A 22,992-nucleotide genomic window follows, 5' to 3' on the forward strand; every position below is an offset into this window, starting at 1 on the left:
CATAGACATGAGCTTTCTTATCTGGGCTGGCTTTGAACTGCTGTCCTCAAATCTCAGCCTACTGCATGGCTAGGACTACAGACACGTACCATTGGTGTCTGGCTATTTTGTTTTTGCTGTTGTTACAGTGGTCTTGTTTATTTGTTTTGTTTTTGTTTCCAGTCCTGGGGCATGGACTTGGGCCAGGGCACTGTCCCTGGGTTCTTTTTGCTCAAGGCTAGCACTCTACCTCTTGAGCCACAGTGCCACTTCCGGCTTTTTTCTATATATGTGGTGCTGAGGAATAGAACCAGGGCTTCATGTATACGAGGTGAGAGCACTTTACCTCTAAGCCATATTCCTAGCCCCTAGTGGTCTGTGTTAGTTTTTTTTTCAACACAGCACCTCGCTGTGTAGCCCAGGCTAGGTTAAATCTTACTACAGAGCCATTCAGGCCTTGAACCACCTGTGTGCACTACCATACTCAGCTTACAATGTACACAATTAACTTATCTAGCTAATATATACATAGTCCTGCTTTGTACTGGGCTCTAAACTTTTCCTAATGTTAGCCACCTGATCTTTATAAGAAACATAGTAACTATACTTATTTTACAGGAAAGAAAATTGAGGCACCAAGAAATTAGTAATTTGCTCAAGGTTACACAGTTAAGTGGCAAACAGAGATTAGAACCTAGAACTGGAGCCCTTCACTGATCCTGCTGTACTTCCTCTCTATTCATCAGCTTTTGTTTAGTCACATGGCCACCCTTAGGCAAAAGGAAAGCAAATAACCTTGGCCAGAAGACCCTTTGAGACTTCCAAAGGCATAAATTATGTTGTTACCAAAAGATACAGAAAGGGACTGGGAATGTGGCTTGGTGGTAGAGTGCTTGCATGCATGAGGCCCTAGGTTCAATTCCTTGGTACCACATAAACAAAAGGCATATATATATATATATGTTTTTGTCAGTCCTGGGGCTTGAACTCAGGGCCTGAGCACTGTCAATGGCTTCTTTTTGCTCAAGGCTACTGCTAGCACACTACTACTTGAGCCACAGTGCCACTTCCAGCCTTTTCTGTTTATGTGGTACTGAGGACTCAAACCCAGGCTTCACACATGCTAGGCAAGCATTCTACCACTAAGCCACATTCCCAGACCCTATTAAATTTTTTTTACTTTATTTTTATTTTTTTGCCAGTCCTGGGGCTTGGACTCAGGGCCTGAGCACTGTCCCTGGCTTCTTTTTGCTCAAGGCTAGCACTCTGCCACTTGAGCCACAGCACCACTTCTGGCCATTTTCTGTATATGTGGTGCTGGGGAATTGAACCCAGGGCTTCATGTATATGAGGCAAGCACTCTTTGCCACTAGGCCATATCCCCAGCCCCTATTAAATTTTTTTAAAGAAGCAGAAATAGCTCCTGAGAAACAAAACTAAACAAATAACTTGTTTTTTAAGTATTGCTATTAACTAGTTGTGTATAGGAATTACAATTTCATAAACCAGATTATGAATATGATGCTACTTAACAATGTTACCTCTTTGTTCAGTCTTCTCCAACTCCCCCCTTCCATCCCTAATAGCCTATTTTTAAAAGATAAAACCTCTGATCCAAGATTTGTCCAATTTAATTCTGGGCATTTCAACAAGTAAACTTTGAAGAGCTATATAAAATTATATGTGACAGTGAACAAGATTATTTACAGAAGTTTAGATTAACCAATTTTATTGCAGCTGCAATCAAGTAGTCAAAAATTAGATTAACATTCCTTAAGGCCAAAGGAATAAATGCAAGAGCAAATAAGAAGTTTAATGTGGTATAAATTATGTATTCAACCAAAAGAAGTCTCTGTTTGTTTGAGACAGGGTCTCACTATGTAGCCCAAGCTGACCTCAAAATCTTGTGTACCATCATGCCCGAAGTAGGAGTATTTTCTTGTGTCAGTTATTCAACACTTTGCTCTGAGAGGACAGAACCATCTTTATGTGAATTATTTGCTCCATCCTCCTCTTCCCAAGGTATAATATCTGGAATTTCATCAGTTTCACATGTGAAGTCTATAATAGTGAAATCCAGCACCTGGAAAACAAGAATCTCAAGTATTAACTATTGAACTATCACATGAACTCCTAGAAACATTAAATACTGCATAGGTAAACCTTGCTTCATTCCAAACTGTGCATTTTAGAAGACTGTAACACTATTTCTGCAATCTACTAATTCTGAAAGTATTAAGGAATCTTTTCTTTAAAAGGAAACTACTGGCTGATTTTATTAAGGGCTTTTCTTTGAATATAAAGCATATAAACCTTTTCTGCTTATTTAATTATCCTCTTTATAATATTCCACTTTACTGTTATTCTGACCTCCAAAATAGAGAAACCCTTTTGGAAAATGTCTAGGAAATGATGAAGCAAATGGCTTAAAAGAAAAAAAAAAAAAGAAACACACACAGGGCTGGGAATATGTATGGCCTAGTGGCAAGAGTGCTTGCCTCGTATACATGAAGCCCTGGGTTCGATTCCCCAGCACCACATATATAGAAAATGGCCAGAAGTAGTGTTGTGGTTCAAGTGGCAAAGTGCTAGCCTTGAGCAAAAAAAAGAAGCCAGGGACAGTGCTCCGGCCAGGAATCCAAGGCCCAGGACTGACAAAAGAAAAACCAAAAACAAAAAACCACACAACTTTAAGGGCTGGGAATATAGCTTAGTGGTAGAGTGCTTGCCTCACATACATGAAGCCCTGTGTTTGCTTCCTGAGCACCACACAAACAGAAAAAGCCAGAAGTAGCGCTGTGGCTCAAGTGGTAGAGTGCTAGCTTGAGACAAAAGAAACCAGAGACAGTGCTCAGGCCCTGAGTCTAAGCCCCAGGACTGGCACAAAAAAAAAAAAATTGACAGTCTTGAGTGAGAGAGACTTGAACTCACAAGGCCCATGAGTTCAAGGCCCACAACAGGCACACACACATACACACACACACACACACACACACACACACAACCTTTAAAAATTATCTGTAAGTAGTTATGCAAAGTAGTTGTACAATTCAACATATCAATTTATTGTTGTAATGCAGCTTGACCAATGAAATCCTTCCATCATTCTCTCCACAAATGGCTTTCTAATATAGCACTCAGGGAGCAGAGGAAGGAAAATCTTGAGTTCTAGGCCAGCCTGGTATATATAGCTGGACTTTGTACCTAACAAACAACAAAACTGAAATAGCCATCACACATGATTGGGAGGATCAGTACTGACCCATGTACTTGGCATTCACATGGCCTTAGCTTCCATCTCCAGCAAGAAAAACAGAAAGGAGAAGGTAAAGAAGAGAAAAACATCACTAAAGACTGAAATCTTGGGGCTGGGAATATGGCATAGTGGTAAAGTGCTTGCCTCACATACATGAAGCCCTGTGTTTGCTTCCTGAGCACCACATAAACAGAAAAAGCCAGGAGTAGCACTGTGGCTCAAGTGGTAGAGTGCTAGCTTGAGACAAAAGAAGCCAAGACAGTGCCCAGGCCCTGAGTCCCAGTCCCAGGACTGGCCAAAAAAAAAAAAAAAAAAAAAAAAAAAGACTGGAATTGGGCTGGGGATATGGCCTAGTGGCAAGAGTGCTTGTCTTGTATACATGAGGCCCTGGGTTCGATTCCCCAGCACCACATATACAGAAAACGGCCAGAAGTGGCGCTATGGTTCAAGTGGCAGAGTGCTAGCCTTGAGCAAAAAGAAGCCAGGGACAGTGCTCAGGCCCTGAGTTCAAGGCCCAGGACTGGCCAAAAAAAAAAAAAAAAAGAGTGGAATTGTAATAGTAAAAAGGAAACATAGCTGCCTCACAGAACAAAACAAATAACAATAACAACAAAAATGTCTCAAAAGTTTGAAACAAGCTAGATGACAGTAGCAACCACCTGTAATCCTCACTACCCAGGAGGCTGGGATCTGAGGGTCGCTTGAGCAGGAAATTCAGTGAGACTTTTATCTCTAACTAGGAAAAAAGCTGAAAGTGGAGCTGTGGTTCAAATGGCAGAGTGCTAGCCTTGAGCCACAGATCCTCATCCCCCAGGCCTTGAGTTCAAGCTCTACGACCTGCATAAAATTTAAATAAATAATAAATAAGTTTGAAATAGACAAAAAGGGGAAAAAAGGGACTAAGGAGATAATCTTTTAACTCTGTTTCATAAAGTGACATAGAATTTTGCTTGAATGACATGAAGTAAATGAATAATGCTGGCTGAATTACATTGTGAATGCATTTGATGCTTGGCATATTCTACCACAAACAAAACAAGATGGTTGAAAAAAAGAAGGAAAAGTCTTGCTTTGTTCATCAGGTCTTTTGTCTGGATTTTTGTGATCCTCCTTGTACTCTCTCCTAAAAACATGAATGTTACTTTGTAAGTTTACTTCCAGTCTGACAAATTCAGAAGCTTCTTGTGCTTATACAAATTCAGGACCATCTGCCAGCCAGAAAAGCCATCTATTACAGTGTTAGTCTTTTTAGGTTAAAAGATTCACTTGTGTAGTTTTCTTTCTATTGCATGCATATTTTAACATTCAATAAACTTTGTTATATCCATTAATTTTTAGCTATATTACTAATTTTTATCTAGTTAACAATTGGTTTTTAACTTTGGGGGGGCGGTTTGCTGGTGCTAGGATTGGAACAATACTTGTGCTCACACTTGGTTTGTTTGGTTTTTTGGCCCAAGACTGTTAACCACACTTTGACTCCTTTTTGCTAGTCAATCAGAGATAAGAGTCTCTCCGATGATTTGTCTGATCAGGCTGGCTTTGACTTGACATCCTCAGATCTCTTGGGTACATAGGATTCTAGGTATGAGCCACCAGTACCCCGCTCCTTTGGTCCTTTTCAACTTCAGTTTCCTTATCTTGCCTAATTTATTGGGCAATAAGTGAGAAATAAAGGCAGTAGGAACCTCAGATCCTGGGTGCTATCCCTGAGCTTCTCTTGCTCAGGATAATGCTTTACCACTCTATTCACATTTCCATTTCCTCCTTTTATTTTTAAGAGATAAGAGTCTCATAGACTTTCCGGAATGTCCAGTCTGGCTTCAAACCTCAATCCTCATATCTCAACCTCCTGAATAGCTAGGAACATAGGTGTGAGCCACCAGCTCTGGCTTGAGAGAGTATATCTCCAAATTAACCAGCAAAACCCAGGAATGGTGGTGTGGTTCAAGTGGTGGAGCACCAGCCTTGAGCAAAAAGCTAAATGACAGTGCTCAGTCCCTGAGTTCAAACCTCAATAACAGCTTAACCACCACACACACACACACACACACACACACACACACACACACACGACCAAAAGGAGTATCTTGCTAAAGATACGTGTCAGGGATATGAAGGGATGGAGGCTGAAATCAAAATCAGGCATACACTATGACACTAAGCAGGTAGCCACAGGCTTTCCCCATGAGCACAGAAAACCAGCAATTCATTCTTTTCCAGAAAACCAAGAAACCACACTTAAATTCCCAGGGACATGCATGTATTTTGGGAGGCTGTTCACCATGAAACCAGTAGGGGGCACTTTCTACATCATAGAATTAATAGATTTGCATATTTATTATGTCAATTTTCCAGAAGATGGCATCAAACATTGAGGACACAGTACCTTTTTAATTTTTTTTCTAAAGTTGTGTTACTGGTGGCCCTGTGTTCTATTTGGTGAGGTTTCAGAAGTAGAAATGACATCTAGAGAGATTTAACATGCTAGTAAAGGTGAGTATGCATGTAGTACTGATAAATATGACACAAGGTCAGAACAGTTGATTTATTTTAAGATAGGATATAAATAATTAAGCATAAAAAGCCATAGGCTTTTAGTTTGCTATATAAAAGTAATTTGATCTGGGGGCTGGGGATATGGCCTAGTGGCAAGAGTGCTTGCCTTGTATACATGAGGCCCTGGGTTCAATTCCCCAGCACCACATATACAGAAAATGGCCAGAAGTGGCACTGTGGCTCAAGTGGCAGAGTGCTAGCCTTGAGAAAAAAGAAGCCAGGGACAGTGCTCAGGCCCTGAGTCCAAGCCCCAGGACTGGCCAAAAAAAAAAAAAAAAAAAAAAAAGTAATTTGATCTGGGCACTGGTGGTTCATGTCTATAATCCTACTTAGGAGGCTGAGATCTGAGGATTGAAGTATAAAGCCAGCTCAGACAGAAAATTCTTATTTTCAATTAACCAGCAAAAGAAGCTGAAAATGGAGGTATGGTTCAAATGCTAGAGTGCCATCCTTGAGCACAAAATGTCCAGCGAAAGTGTAACTTAGGACAAGAACCCTAAGTTCAAGGCCTGGTACTAGCACATATACATACAAAGTAGTATAAATGTATAAGGCTTAAAAGGAATTGTGCAAGAGGTAATGACTATCTCTAACAGCAACTACTGAAGATTAACCTTGCTGAGAGTTTGCTTTTAACAGAAATCTCTCACCACCCATAATGAATAGTTGCCAGTAAGACCATGTCCTTGTGAATTAGAAGACCAAGAACATCATCATCTTTTCTCTTTGTCCTTTACTGAACAAATTGGAAGAGCTGAAGCTGAGTAGGCTGGTATACACCCCCTGCCATAATTAGCATGTTTTTGTTTTGGTGGAGGTTTTTTGTTTGTTTTTGCCAGACCTGGGGCTTGAACTCAGGGCCTGAGCACTGTCCCTGGCTTCTTTTTGCTCAAGGCCAGCACTCTGCCACTTGAGCCACAGAGCCACTTCCGGCTGTTTCTGTATATAGCTATGTGGTACTGAGGAATCGAACCTAGGACTTCATGCATGCTAAGCAAGCACTCTACCACTAGGCCATATTCCCAGACCCCAAGTAGGATATTTTGTACATCCATACGATACTTTGTTCTTATCTCACGTCTGAGAAAACAGAATGACAGCTAAGGTGCTGGTGAGCAGGATCCTAGCAAAATTCAAATTCTTTTATTATCTATTGTGCTGCATTAAACTAATCTCTGTTATTTTGATTCATTTGAGTAGGGCATTTTGTTTTTGGTGCCAGTATTGGGGCTTGAACTCAAGGGCTTGGGTGTGGTCCTTTAGCTTTTCCATTCAAGTCCAGTACTCTCCGATTTGACACACGCTCCATTTCCAGCTTTTTGATGGTTAATTAAAGAGTCCCATAGGCTTTCCATACCTGGGCTGGCTTCAAACTATGATCCTCAGATCTCAGCTTCCTAAATAGCTAGGACTACAAGAGTCATTAGTCCCCCTCCTCCTTTCTGATGATCTTAACTAAAAATGATTATGCTAATCACAGTTCTCACCTACCATACTTTGTGATGGAGAGTCTCATCCCCTCAGCACCAGTTAAGGGTGGGGTTTTCATTTCAGCCTTTTCCTCCTGAGCATTCTTCTCCAGCCTTGCAGCTCAGCCCCAGGTGGACAGAGGCCTCAACTCACACAAGCCCTGAAAATGACCTAGGCCTATCTTAGTAACTTCAAAACCATGGTGGTAAAGGGATAGTATCAGAATCTCAAAATGTAAGCACAGGGAGCCAGGAAGATTCCATAAAACATCTATCTTCAGCATGAATGTTCCTCAAACTCTGGAGAGAGATTTGCTCTACTCCTTTCTGAACAGTAGCATTGCCAGTTGTCCATGTTTCAGATGATGTAGATTGCTACAGTTCCTGGGAAATGAGACATAAATGGTGCCTCCATTTAGCATCTTTTCTTTTCCAAGTGGGTATCATGATATATTGTAGAATATTCTATATTGCAGGATACATATTTTGAAGGTGTTACATGAAGGTGTTGTATATTGAGGTATAAGTCATAAATATATTGGCTTATGAGGCAAAGATATCTCACAAAGCCATTATACATGCAGGCTTCAGGGTTGGGTCAAATGACTTTTCTGGTGGCTAACTGGAGATAAGAGTCTCACAGACTTTCCTGCCCTGACTGGCTCTGAACTGCATTCCTCAGATCTCAGCCTCATGAGTAGCCAGGATTATAGATTTTAGTTTCTCTCTTTATGGTTTTTAGTTCTTCAATACCTTGAGTGACTTATCAAAAATGTATATTTGAGAGAGTGGGACATTTGTCAGAGCTTTCATATGATAGCAATGAAAGAGTAAGCTTAAAATGGGAAATGCTGAGAAAGGCAAGAAGGTATTTTTTCAGAAGTGCCTGGTGCCACACTGTTGAAAAGGGAGGTAAGCACAGGACTGGACCTAATCTCCACAGTCTGTTTGGTCAGAAGACAGGTCAAACAGCTGGATTCACATACACAGATGTCAACAAGAACAAAGGCATCACCTGGGGAAAAGATACATGGATGGAGTATGTGGAGAATCCCATAAAGTACACCCCTGGAACAAAAATGATCTTTGCTAGCATTTAGAGGGGAGAAAGAGCAGATTTGATAGCTTATCTTTAAAAAAAAAACTACAAATGAGTAATAGCTACTGCCTTATTTATTGCAAAACAAATGTCCCATGGCTTTTTAATGTGTACCATAATGTAATTGATCTTTAATACCAGAACTTAGATCATGAATGGTTGACAGAATATTTTTGTTGGACAGTCCTGACTTAAGTAAAACTGGTTTGTGGTTAAGTGAATATGATCTCTAAAAACAAATACTGTCACTGGGCGCCAGTGGCTCATGCCTGTAATCCTAGCTACTCAGGAGGCTGAGATCTGAGGACTGTGATTCAAAGCCAGTCGAGGCAGGAAAGTCCCTGAGACTCTTATCCCCAATAAACTACTCAAAAAAGCCGAGTGGCACTGTGGCTCAAATGGTAGAATGCTTGCCTTGAGCAAAAGGAAGCTTAGGGACAGCACTCAGGCCCAGAGTTCAAGCCCCAGGACTGGCCAAAAAAAGGAGTATGTGTGTTTATAAATATATATATGTACATATATGTGTATATGGAGAGAATCATTGTTTTCCCTTTCTGTGACTGGACTTAGTAATGTTCAATTTAATACTATCTCCAAATCTATCAAAGATTGGGTTTATATTCAGATTTACGAGAACATCTTTAAATACTGGGTAAATCCTTTCACTGTCTCAAAACTAAGGAAGATTAAATCGCAATGTTTCAATTTAAGACCATAGCCTGTTAAAGGCAATGGTTGAAGATACAGAAGCAATGTCTATATTTTTGGTCTTGACTATGCCAATTTAAATAGAATTCCCGGTCTCTGAAATCTGCCTTTTATTTATTGAAAGACATTTTAGTGTGGCTCATATATAAATGTCAAATAAAGGATATTTAACACTTCTCAAAAAAAATTACCTTCCTTCATGACCTTGAATTAGGTACTCACACCTGAACTGGCCAACTAGAGCTAGCTAGTACATATCATTTCCCACAGATGGTATTCCCATGCCTCTAGTGCAATGTTAGAGAAAAGTACCCCATAGTGGGTTTGGTGACATGTTCTTGTAGTGCCAGCTGTAAGGTCCACCCCCTACTTATGAGGCTGAGGTAAAAGGATTGCTTGAGCTAAAGAGTTTGAAGCAAGCATGCAGAATAGTGAAGAGAGGGAGAAATGATTAGTAGAAGGGAGAGAGAGAATGAGGGAACAATAAGGGAAAAAAAGAGAGAAGGAAAAGAGAGGAAAAATCCCACACCCTATCTTCAACATTTTACTTCCCTCCATAGGAGTTGATCTTACATAAATGTCACATAAAGTAAAGTAATATCTGTCAAACACAAGAAAACTAAGGGTCAGAGGCTAATAGGCAGTATACAATGTTCTTTTTTTTTTTTTTTTTTTTGTGCCAGTTCTGGGCCTTGGACTCAGGGCCTGAGCACTGTCCCTGGCTTCTTTTTGCTCAAGGCTAGCACTCTGCCACTTGAGCCACAGTGCCACTTCTGGCCATTTTCTGTATATGTGGTGCTAGGGAATCGAACCCAGGGCTTCATGTATACGAGGCAAGCACTCTTGCCACTAGGCCATATTCCCAGCCCAGTATACAATATTCTTTTCCGCTTTCTTTCTGCCTAGAACAAAGGGGGAAAATATCCTGAAAACACAGGTATACCATGTCAAACTTCATGCACCTAAGTATTTGTTAACCTGCCATGGTTAGAGAAATATTATGCTAGCCTTTAACAGTTCTTTCCCCACAAATGGATTGGCTAGGGGCGTTGGGGGGGGGGCGTGGTTGAGGAGTCTAAAAACTAAGTTTTCTGTCAGCTTATTTGCCCATAAAGTGGAAAGATTTGAAGACAAAGTGACAACTGAATAAAAAGCATGTTTGCACTGTCAAACTAGAAACAGAGACAGAGAACACAGCACAACCAATGTATACAGTTCATGACAAGCAGGGGCTGGTGTCGTTTTTCCAAAAGTTGAAAGTGATCAAAATAATATTGTTATTCTTTGCCCAAGAAAAATAGAATTGAAAGCTGTCTTATGCATATACAGATGAGCATAGTAACTCTAACAATAGAGAAACACAAAAAAAATCTATCAGAATAAGAATGTAGCCAGTGTTCTAACTTATTTTTGTACTGTCAGAAGGAAGGATGGAAAGAGAGGGAAGGAGAAGAGAAAGGGAAGAAGGGAGAGGGAAGAGGGAAGAAAAATGAAAATGGGAGGAAAAGAGAGAGAAACAGCTGAAAGTGGAGCTTGGTTCCAGCCAGAGCACTAGCCTTGAGCAAAAAAGCTCAGACAGCACCCAAGCCCCGAGTTCAAACTCAGAGACTGACTGGCACAAAAAAAAATATATATATATATATATATGTGCGTATTAGCTTTCTTCCATTCTTGCCAATCCTGAGGCTTGAACTCAGGGCTTGGGCACTGTCTCTGAGCCTCTTTGTGCTCAAGGATAGCACCCTACCATTTGAGCCACAATACCACTTCCAGCTTTAACAGAGTTTAATGACGTCTCATGGACTTTCCTGCCTCATCTGGCTTTGAATCACAATCCTCAGGATTACAAACGAACTACCAACACCCCGACAGTACTCTTCCTTTTTAGATGAGGGTCATCTGTGTTGCTCAGGTTGGTCTCAAACTCCTAGACTCATGTGGTCTTCCCACGTCAACCTCCCAAATAGCATGCCATTCTACCTGGCCTCATGTTAACTTTAATCTTTTTTTTTTTTTTGCCAGTCCTAGGGTTTGGACTCAGGCCCTGAGCACTGTCCCTGGATTCTTTTTGCTAAGGCTAGCACTCAAGCTCTTGAGCCGCAGTGCCACTTTCTGGGTTTTTCCGTTTATGTGGTACTGAGGAATCAAACCCAGGCTTCATGCAAGCACCCAGCCCAACTTTTATTTTTTTGGATCTGTTATCAAACACTCCATTTGTCACATTTGTCTTGCAATACTATTGCCCTACCAAATTTCCCACCTGGAATTAGGTATGTATATTAATAACCCTATCATGCAGATCAAACAGCTCCATGAATGCAACACACAAAGCACATGGAACAAACAGCATCAAACTGCCACAAACTTTATTGAATTCATTTCTTTACAAGCAACAAAAAAGGTAAAATCAAGGTAGACAAGCATGCATCATGGCATTTATTGTGCACAGAGCCCTATGATGCTGTTTTTACTCAATATAAACAGGTGTTAGCAATAGCTACACAAAGGCTATAGTGTGAGACTATAAGTGCACTTGAATTTAAGCGATCTGGCTAGGCTAATGTTCTTTACTTACAGCCTGGTACACAAGTTATCTGGCTCATGCTACAAACTTTAAAGCTCTTAATTCAGCTAAAAATGACTTCATCTGAGGACCTTTTTCCTAGTTAGCTGCTTTTCCAATTTAGAATCTTCTAAATTGTCAAGATTAATTTCAACATAGCAAGGCTATCATCTGGCTGGCTACTCAATAACAAGCACAAATTTACTCAGTGACAAGCATAGGCTTAGTGAGTTTTGTGCTCAGATGGCTGGGCCTCCTGGCTGGTCCTGTCAGTCTCTATAGGTTGATCCTGAGCATTCTGAAACTCAGTAGTCTGAGAATAAAAGGGACCTACCAGCCAGTTGACAGGTGTGTTGTTAACAAGATAATCCATCACATCATCTAAAGATTCCTTCATTTTCTGCAGCTGCCCATTGCTAGAGGCAAGGAAGCTGTCAGATACTTCCTTAAAGGAAGCAGCATTTCGGAACACAGAATAGATCTCTCCTGCCATCACCCCCACGTTGCTGGCCTGATCTTGAATGTGCTCTGGTAACCCTTGGACGTTGGAGAGAAGGGTGTGGCATGTGGTCTGGAGCTGCTGAGTCAGGTTTCGAGCAATAGCCAGGGTCTGTGACTCAACGTGCTAAAAATAAAACAAGTAAGAATTAGCAGTGGAGTCAACAGTGCAGTACATGATTCAGTTCACAGTAAACTAGTCATGTATCTACCACATATGTATCTTTTTTGAATGCTCATAACAACCCAGAGTACAGTTTTTCATGTAAGTTGAGAGTTTAACTTGACCAAGTTAACAACTGGAAAACAGCTGAGTGGAGATTTGAACTATATCTGAGTCTCTAAAATTCATCATCTTAAAGTGAAGAAACATAACAAGCCAGGAGACCAAACAATTAAAATGTTGTCTATATTACTAGTGTAATCTACATATTCTCTTCTATGCAATACAAGATAACACTGTATGAACAAATAATTGATACTGATTTCAACGGCAAATGGATACTAGCTTTGGGAACAAAAGAACTGTTTTCTAGAACTAAATGTGCTATCTCTTTTCTGCCTGGAACAATGGTACTCATATTGACCTTTTGCTAGCTTACCTGTTAGTTCTCAGTTCTGCATTCATCGCTTCCAGAAGCCATCTGACTCACTCACACCCACCCCCTGGCTGGGGTAAGTGGCCTTCCTGTATATTCTCCCAGCCCCTGTATTTATCCTGTTAAAAACATTACTAAGCCGAGCACCAGTGGTTCACACCTGTAATACTAGCTATTCAGGAAACTAAGATCAGAAGATCATGGTTCGAAGCCAGACTGGGCAAGAAAGTCTGTGAGACTCTCATCTCCAACTAACCACCAAGAGCCAGAAGTGGAGCTGTGGCTCAAGTGGGAGAGTGCTAGCCTTGAGCAAAAAGAAGCCAGGGACAGTACTCAGGCCCTGAGTCCACACCCCAGGACTGGCAACAAAAACCAAAATAAATAAACAAGCTCTAGGACTGGCATGTACACATGCATAATTGATATATATATACAAAAATACATAAACAAATGCACAAATACATACATACATGAATAAATACATAAAGAAATACATACATAAATGCATAAATACATACACAAATACATAAATAAATATATACATACATACATACTGTCTATATTCCCTGTTATTCCCATTATAAGACAAGGCTCATGTTTCTTATTGGAGGTAACATGCATATGAATAGGTTGCTTGTTCATTAAAGTCACTCCCTCCCTAGTTTTGCTTTTTTGCCAAGTAACAACCTAAGCACAAAATACTATGCAGGCTTTTTTTAAACTCCTTTTTTTATTGGGTTTAAGTTATCACATATATATCACAGTATACATTTTAACTTTCACAATGATGAAAATTATTGTTCTACTCTACATGGCTTATGAAGTCTCTGAACTTTAACAATAAAATCATTTTCTCCATTTCAGATGATATGTACATTACGTTCCTTTTGTTTAGCAACATCTGTTCCCTCCTTCACTCATTTCTTCCTTCACATTCTACGCAGGTATTTGATGGAATAGTATTCTAAGAGCAATTATGGGAAAAGTGAATGAAAAGTCTGGTAATACCTTCTTTAGGAAGTAGTGAATGACTGTGTTCTCATCTTCTTACCTCAGCACAATGGGATTCATCAGTATCATCATGGCCAATGCTTCTTTTCCACTCTACCCATGACTGATAGAGCTTATCCTGAGCATCCTGAATTTTCTGGTTGGCACTATGAACATTCTTTCTGGCATATTCAATCTGTAACATAATGAAATAACACAAGAAAACACCCTAGTGATTCATATTAGCATGTTTACAGCTCTGTAGTGTCAAATAGGCAATATATAAACCAAAAGTACCTGTAAAAGTTTAATGGGAGGGGCTGGGGATATGGCCTAGTGGCAAGAGTGCTTGCCTCGCATACATGAGGCCCTGGGTTCAATTCCCCAGCACCACATATACAGAAAATGGCCAGAAGTGGCGCTGTGGCTCAAGTGGCAGAGTGCTAGCCTTGAGCAAGAAGAAGCCAGGGACAGTGCTCAGGCCCTGAGTCCAAGCCCCAGGACTGGCCAAAAAAAAAAAAAAGTTTAATGGGAGCTATTCATGCTGTTATTTATTATCAATATGTATAAATAATGGCTCATTATTGCCTTTTTTTCCTTTGTTGGTCATGGGGCTTGAACTTGGGGCCTGGATGCTGTCCTTGAGCTCTTTTTGCTCAAGGCTACTACTTTGAGCCACAGCACCGACTTTCAGTTTGCTGGTGGATAATCGGAGATAAAAGTCTTACATACTTGCCTGCCTGGCCTGGCTTTGAACTACAATCCTCAGATTTTAGCCTTTTGAGTAGCTAGGATTAAAAGCGTGAGCCACCAGCACCCAGCTCATAACAGGTTAAGTCAACTAAAATTTAAGCATGGCACTAGTGGCTCATGCCCTTAATCCTAGCTGCTCAGGAGGCTAATATCTGAAGATCTAGGTTCAAAGCCACAGAGCAGAAAAATTTAAGACACTCTTATTATCAATTAACCAGTTTCAAAAAAAAAAAAAAAGCCAGAAATGGAAGTGTGGCTCAAGTGGTAGAGGGCTAGCCTTGAGCACAAAAGCTAACCAAGAGCTCAAGGCTCTGACTTCAAGCCCCAGTACTCACCCCTTACCAAAAAAAGACAAGCCAACTCCCTCTTCCTCATTTCCATTTACCTTTTTCCTCTTCCAAGAAAAGTTTTCTTTCTACAGTATAGCACATAATGTTCTACATTTTGGCAATTGCTAATGGCTACACAGTAGATCTATTGTGATATACTGATTACTCCTCTGTGGTTAGTGTGCCCTATTATAGTCTCTTGAAACAATAAACATACACATATCTGTGGGATAAATTCCTTGAAGTAAAGTTGCTAAAGGTATAGGTATATTTATAACTTTTCCAGGATAGTCCCTTCACTCCTCTAGAAGTATAGAAGACTGCTCTTTGTTCCTTAGTCATTGCCAATAGCATCAAACTTTCAAATGTGACAAGAGATGTATGAGTGTTTGGACACTTCAGACTACAATTAGTATCCCTTCATATTTGTTGTTTTTTTTTTTTTGGGGGGGGGGGGGGGCCAGTCTTGGGGCTTGGACTCAGGGCCTGAGCACTGTCCCTGGCTTCTTTTTGCTCAAGGCTAGCACCCTACCACTTGAACCACAGTGCCACTTCTGGCCATTTTCTATATATGTGGTGCTGGGGAATTGAACCCAGGGCCTCATGTATACGAGACAAGCACTCTTGCCACTAGGCCATATCCCCAGCCCCTCCCTTCATATTTGTAACTGCTTATATTCTCTTTCCTTTGGATCTTCTGTATACTCTGTTTTTCTACTGGGTTGTCCATAAGTTAAAGTTAAAATGTTATATTCCATGATTATACTTACTCTCATCCCTTTAGATAAATATATTCACTTCCGGTACTTTACTCACCAGGTGAACAATAGAATGGAGCTGTGAAATGGTCTCTTGGCTTTTCTGCTTAGCATCTTTAACTCTACTGAGAGCCTGCTCATAGGCACGTGAACGGAGCTTCGTAGACAGAGATCCCAGTCGTACATAATAACTTGGCTTCTGAACCATATCAAAGCCTTCCACTTTTTTTGCTTCTTTTTCTGAAAAGAGGTGGGAGTGGGAATGAATGGATTACTTAGCATGTATGATCTCATTTGCCCAAGAGTGTTCCAGGCTATTGCCTGAACAGAGAGAGAGAGAGAGAGAGAGAGAGGAGAGAGAGAGAGAGAGAGAGAGAGAGAGAGTGTACACTGGAGCTTGAACTACAGGCCTAGTTACTGTCCCTTACCTTTTTCACTCAAGGATGGCATTCTACCACTTCAGACACAGCTCCATTTCTGGTTTTTTGGTGGTTAATTGGAGATAAAAGCCTCATGGACTTTCCTGCCTGGGCTGGCTTCAAATTGTGCTCCTCAAATCTCAGCCTCCTGAGAAACTAGGGGTACAGGAGTGAGCTACCCAGCACCCAGCTCATCCTGAATATGCAACCTATTTCTTGGCACAGGAGGCACCAGTGATTATTTAGTGTGATGATTCTTTGTTCCAAAACTGATTTATGGTGATTGTTGTTCAGCTCTATAAATCTACACTGGAATCAGGTGTTTTAAGGTACATAATAAATAAAGTCTATCTTAACGAACCTGTATTAAAAAGATTAAGTGACAAGATTATTTCAAACAAAAAGTCTTATTACCTAACTCTTCCTGAGTGAGAGGAAGGTATTGGTCTACCAATAGCTCTGATTTTGTCAGTGCATTTTCTACTCCATGGCTCACAAGCTGCACCATCCGACTTCCCAGAACGGTGTTAATGCTGTCATTAACCACAGACTTGGTCTTCTCCACACTGCCAGTTACTACTCCTTTGGTCTTGTCCACGACCCCTGTGATTGTGCTGGCTACAGAATCCTTGGCTCCAGTCACAGTAGTTGTCACAGCATCTTTTGCCCCAGTCACAGCACCTTTGGCATTAGCAACAATCTACAAGTAGACAAGCAGATCAATTGGTTTATGAGAAATAGGGACACAAATACATATTTAAGGCCTCACAAAGACAGTGTAGTGGATGGGGAAAGATGTGGGAAAACAACGGAAAGGGTGACAATGATCAAAACGCATTATACTCATAACTGAACTGGAACCTCATTGTACAACTACTTAATAAAAAAAAAAAAAAAACAGTACTCCGGAGGCTGAGATCAGAGGATTGTGGTTTGAAGCCCAGGCAGGAAAGTCCATGAGTCTCTTAGCTCCAATTAACCATCAGAAAACTGGAAATGTCACTGTGGCTCAACGTAGTAGAGCTCCAGCCTTGAGCTGAAAAAGCTCAGGGATAGTACCTATGCTCTGATTTTATGACCAAAATAAAATATAAAACAAAACAAAAAGGCAACACAGGTTAGACACTTTAAGTCTTGGGCTTAAGTTGTTAAGATCTCATGAGGCCATAATTGCCTTCTCAGGTCTCAGTGCCTAACATGCCACTCACTCAAGGATTCTTAGAGATGTAGATGGGGTAAGAAGATTAGAGGTCTATCAATTTGTCAAAGTAAATTGTTTTGTTTGGTATATCTTTAGTGCCATACATGAAATCTCTTCAGAAGACACATTTTCCACATTGGCATGCTTATATGGAGAGCAGTTCATACTTACTTAAGAGGCCAGGTAACCTAGCCCTCTACACATAGTCCAGAAAGCCAACTCATAGTCAGAACTGAACACCTACATGCTGATTTAGTCTGGTGTCACTTGGGGGATGGGGTACTGGTCCTGACGTTTGAGCTCAGGGCCTGAGCACTGTCCCTGAGATTTTTTTTTTCTCAAGGCTAGTGCTCTCGACCTACAACTCCACCAGCATTGAGCAAAAAACATAAAGGAACAAATAAGTATCTGCACATTTGTTGTATGCATAACCTGTGATATGAACATGAAAACATTAAATTGTAAAGTCTCAACACTTTGGTCCCAAGCTGACCTGAGCCGTTGGCTGATTCAGAATCGGCAGTCTCTCCTCGATTCTGTCCAGTCCTTTACAAGCATAGGTATTGGCAACTGCAACTGCAAGAATCACAGATGGAAAAATGTTAATGTGACAAAGCAGATATAAAACAAACACACATGGCTATACTTTATACCTTCTACCTTACTACCAAAAAAAATGGCAAGAATGTTGATCTTTTACTCCAAATATATTGCCTGGGTTTCTTTTGTTGTTGTTGTTTCTTCCAATTCAGACAGGTCTAGCAGGATGCTGGCAACTCCCTTCTACTGGCAAGGAAATTCAGGGAGACGAGCAAGAAGTAAGAGAGGCATCAAGAAGCCAGGAGGAACTTGGCTGAGAAGTTTCTTCCTCATCAATCAGCCCCAGTCCTGAGGGGGTTGCCAAGAACAAGCAGAATTCCCCCATTCAGAGAATAATGTATCTGAAAACTCTCAAAATTAGCACTTCCATGCTAGTTCAATCACTGCTTCACTCATATACTTAATTCAGTACTTGGCAATACATTCTAGGTTCTCAACAGAAAAATACAAGCTATTAGCACCATGGAGCTCCACAACAAGACTCCATGTGTTTAGTCCAGGCTTCTAAGAGACTAAACCAAATACAGAAAACTTATTTGAGAATTTCCCTTGTTGGAATAGTTGGCTTTTAAAGATTCATTATCGGGCTGGGGATATGGCCTGGTGGCCTTGTATATATGAAGCTCTTCATTCGATTCCCCAGCACCACATATATAGAAAACAGCCAGAAGTGGCACGGTGGCTCAAGTGGTAGAGTGCTAGCCTTGAACAAAAAGAAGCCAGAGACAGTGCTCAGGCCCCAAGTTCAAGCCCCAGGACTGGCCAAAAAAAGAAAAAAGATTCATTGTAACCCTAAAAGAATACCTGACTTTACCATTTGGGAAAGTTATTTAAATCTTTAAGATTTCTCATCAGGTTGGGTGTAGGTAGCTCATGCCTGTAATCCTACCTACTCAAGAGGCTGAGATCTGAGGATTGCAGTTTGAAGCCAGCCTGGGTAGAAAAGTCCCCATAAGAATCTAATCTCCGAGGGAGGAGGTAACCAATAGTACAAGAAATGTATCCAATGCCTAATGTATGAAACTGTAACCGCTCTGTATATCAGTTTGACAATAAAATTTTTTTTAAAAGGTGGGGGGTGTCTGGGGATATGGCCTAGTGTCAAGAGTGCTTGCCTCGCATACATGAGGCCCTGGGTTCAATTCCCCAGCACCACATATACAAAAAATGGCCAGAAGTGGCACTGTGGCTCAAGTGGTAGAGTGCTAGCCTTGAGCAAAAAGAAGCCAGGGACAGTGCTCAGGCCCTGGGTTCAAGCCCCAGGACTGGCAAAAAAAAGACCAGTCACAAAAGATGATGGATTTTATGATTCTCTGTGTGTGAAGTAATAGAACAAGCAAACATGGATGACAGGAAGCAGATTAGTGGCCTAGAGAAAGATGGGAAGAAATGGGGACTGATTGCTAATGAGTATGAAGTAGGTCTCCCTCACTCCCCTCACTCTCACTCAGTATTTGCATTGCTGGGGGCCCATGGTTTCAAGAATGCTGGCAGGTGGTGTTATTCCACCAACTACACCCTCAACTGAGTATAACTTTGTATTAAGAGACAGGGTTGCTTAGGCTAACCTCAAAATTATCAGTACTCCTGCCTCTCAGCCTGGAATTACAGGTGTAGCCCCACATTCAGAATCTATTTTTATTTTTTAATTTTATTTATTTATTGCCAGTCATGGGGCTTGGACTCAGGGCCTGAGCACTGTACCTGGCTTCCTTTTGCTCAAGGCTAGCACTCTGCCACTTGAGCCACACCACCACTTCTGGCTTTTTTCTGTTTAGGTGGTGCTGAGGAATCGAACCCAGGGCTTCACACATGCTAGGCCAGCACTCTACCACTAAGCTACATTCCCAGCCCTTTTATTCTATTTTTATATAAGCTAAGTATAATGTCGCATGCTTGTGATCCTAGCACTCTGGATGAGAATAGCAAGCTTAAGGCCAGCTGCATAGTGAGACCTTTCAAACCCAACTTATATACACATACACTGTAGTCATTTTTAAATTGCACAATTTAGTAGCATTAAGTTTGACCACAATGTTGGGTGGCCACTACTACTCTCCACTTTGAGAACATTTCATCACCCCCATTGCATCATCATCCTGTCAGTGTATGAGGTTTTTCCTAGCATAAGAAAATGTTCTCAAACTGGCCATGAGGCCATTGTACAACTCCAAATGTACTAGTAACTATAGAATTGCACACTTTAAGTCAATTGTGTAGTTTGTTAATTTTATCATAATAAAAATGGTATTAAAAATAAAACATGCAGGGGCTGGGAATATGGCCTAGTGGTAAAGTGCTTGCCTCATATACATGAAGCCCAGGTTCGATTCCTCAGCACCACATACATAGAAAAAGCCGGAAGTGGTGCTGTGGCTTAAATGCTGGCCTTGAGCAAAAAGAAGCCAGGGACAGTGATCAGGCCCTGAGTTTAAGCCCCGGAACTGGCAAAAAAAAAAACATAAAACATGTAGCTGGATGCTGGTAATCTTAGCTACTCAGAAGTCTGAGATCTGAGGATCAAGGTTCACAGCCAGCTTGACAGGAAACTCAGAGACTTCTATCTCCAATTAACTACCAAAAAGTCAAAAGTGAAGGTGTGGCTCAAGTGTTAGAATACTAACCTCAATCTCAAAAGCCCAGGGACAGCACCCAGGCCCTGAGTTCAAGCCCCAAGACAGACACAAAAATAAAATAAAACATGTATTTTGTAAAGTCCACGTATGCTGTATGACCTCAAGAAAGTCAGTTATTTTGGTTCACTGCTTCGATGATTGCTTGTGATCCCAGTAATGCCTCTCAAGGTGTCTTAGTAGTGTCATGAACACCTGCCATAGCTTCTACAGTAAAGAGGGTCACCAGACAATCTCTAAGGAAAGGCAGTGCATGCCTCACAAGGGCTGAAGGTTTTCTGAGGTTGCCAGTATGTGCTATGGCTCTCTCCAACCAGTCCCTTCAACTGAATCTTGAGGGAGGGGAACTCACTCTGTGGCTCTAGCTTCTGGATGATGGGCAGAGCACCTGTCACCGCCACAGAAGTCATGGTCTTCATGCCTTTCTCAGCCATCTCACACACAGACTTCAGGTAAGGGTGCTGATCTTTTGTGCTGATATAAGCGGAGGACACAAGGTCACATGTGGAGCTCACCAAGGGCAGGTTGGCTACCCTGGTCACCACATTCTGCAACCAAAGAGAGGTTTACATTAACTCCTCAAACACACAAGGAGAAAATGGAGTAAAAAAAAAAAAAGCTAGTTAAAAATCATACTGGTAGTGTAAACCAACTGTACAACTCATGGAGGGAGAGGAAAATGAGGGAGGAGGTAACAAGTTGGATAAGAAAGGTAATCACTTCCTTTCATATGAAACTGTAACTCCTCTGTACTTCACTTTCACAATAAAAAAGAAAAAAAAACTTACTGGTTGAGGATCAACTGCAACAGTTGCCATTTTTCCTCCAGAAGAAACCTGTGGAAGAGAAGTTTATTTCAGGACACTTGGGATTCCGACTACTAGATTCCTACCCCAAGTCAAATAAATTGTCTTTCTTTTTTCTCTTCCTTTTTTTTTTCTTCTGTCAGTCATGAGGCTTGAACTCAGGGCATGGACCCTGACCCTGAGCTCTTTTGCTCAAGGCTAGTGCTCTACCACATTGAGCCACAGTGCCACTAAAACCTTTCAACTTCAATCCTCAGATCTCAGCCTCCTGAGTAGTTAGGATTAAAGGCAGGAGTTACCGGTGCCCTGCCTTACTTTCTCTCTTTTTCTTCTTTGCCTGTACTGGGGCTTGTCCCTTAGCCTTTTTGCTCAAGGCTGGTGCTCTACCACTTGGGCTCTACTTCTGGCTTTCTGGTAGTTTAATTGAAGATATGAGGCTGACTTCAAACTGTGGTCCTCAGATGTCAGCCTCCTAAGTAGCTAGGAGCCACTAACACTCATTTCAAGTAGAGGGGAAAAAACAGAGAGAATTGTGGGGTTCATCATGCCCTAGCTAGAAGTCCTCCCTCCCTTTCTCCCACCCCAGGCAAGGTAAGGCCTCAAAGCAGAAGCTCAAATTCTAAACAGTGGGGACAAAGTTAACATATTTGTCTAGTTTATCCACCAGGGCACCAGATAGGCTGTGTGAAGGTAAAATCTAGTCACAAAAATGCTAAGGAGGCCAAAGTCCACAATAAGAACAAAGAAAAGTCCAGAAGATCTTCGATCAGCATTTCTCTAGGGTCATGCATCAGTACTAACAAGTCAGAGCACTTTAGCGGGAGTTATTTTATCTTCCTTGTGAAAGAACTGAAACTAGCTTACAGGCTACAAGGCAGCAGAGGAGGAGGAGGCCTGGAGGAATTGAGAAACACGTTAAGTTGGTAGTTAAAGTAAATTTGGTATTCTCAACCCACCCAGGCCCACAACTCAGCGTAAGTCACCTCAGCCTCCCACCACCAGGAAGAAACTGCCTTGGAGGCAGAAGCCTGGTGCAGAATGGACAGCCCACCTTCACCCTGTACCCTAGAAAATCCTGCCTTAAAACAATCTCCACTCTGCACCCCGGAAAAACAATGCCTTAAGACTATCTCTATTGTCTACCTCCAGAAAATATACTGCCTTAAGACGATCTACACTGTGCACCCCGGAAAATACTGCCTTAAGTCTCTCCCCTTCAGTATTAAAGTTTAAGTAAAGTCCCTTTAGGACAAAGAGAAGCACGGAAGCTGCAAGCAGAAGCTTCTAGGAGCAAAAGCGAGGGAAGAAAGCGCAGGCCGACCGAGATCCCGCCCACCGCCCGCGAGGGGTGGGGGGGGGCCGCTAAGAGCAGAGTAGCAGCCCCCAGACCTGACAGCACCCCGGATCTCGGCGCTGCGGGCCTGGCTCCAGGGCGCGCGCCCACCGACCGACCTCAGAGAAGAAGCGCCGGGCGCGGAGTTGAGAGGACACCGTGGCCTGGACAAGCTGGGAAAGGTGGGCCCGCTTGTCCCGGGCTCCGGGTTATATACCCGCCTCCCGCCCCGCCCCGCCCCGCCTCACCCTGACCCTCCCCGGCCGGCCTGGCTCGCCCGGCCCCGCCTCCACAACTCGTGATGGCGACTCAGGACGCCAAAGTCAGCAGGCAAAGATCCTGTGTCCCGGGTGCCCCCCACCCTGAAGGTCCTGAGCCAGTTAGGAAGGCTCCCCTAGAGGGGCGAGGACCCCACCGTGGTAGGCTAAGGGCGTTCCAGG

At 41.9% G+C, this 22,992-nt stretch overlaps 1 protein-coding gene across 1 annotated transcript; it reads right to left on the reverse strand.

Moving 5' to 3' along the window:
* Positions 1–1,592: 1,592 nt before the first annotated feature.
* Plin2 (perilipin 2) lies at positions 1,593–22,726 on the reverse strand. Its single transcript, XM_048356612.1, is given in 10 exon segments — positions 1,593–1,954; positions 1,956–2,062; positions 11,968–12,258; positions 13,782–13,916; positions 15,619–15,800; positions 16,394–16,679; positions 17,674–17,756; positions 20,766–20,961; positions 21,202–21,249; positions 22,672–22,726. Coding segments are annotated over 9 exon segments (1,341 nt in total). The 5' UTR covers positions 21,232–21,249; positions 22,672–22,726; the 3' UTR covers positions 1,593–1,923.
* Positions 22,727–22,992: the final 266 nt, after the last annotated feature.

Source organism: Perognathus longimembris, chromosome 1 (assembly GCF_023159225.1).
Source record: "Perognathus longimembris pacificus isolate PPM17 chromosome 1, ASM2315922v1, whole genome shotgun sequence".
NCBI lineage: Eukaryota > Metazoa > Chordata > Mammalia > Rodentia > Heteromyidae > Perognathus > Perognathus longimembris.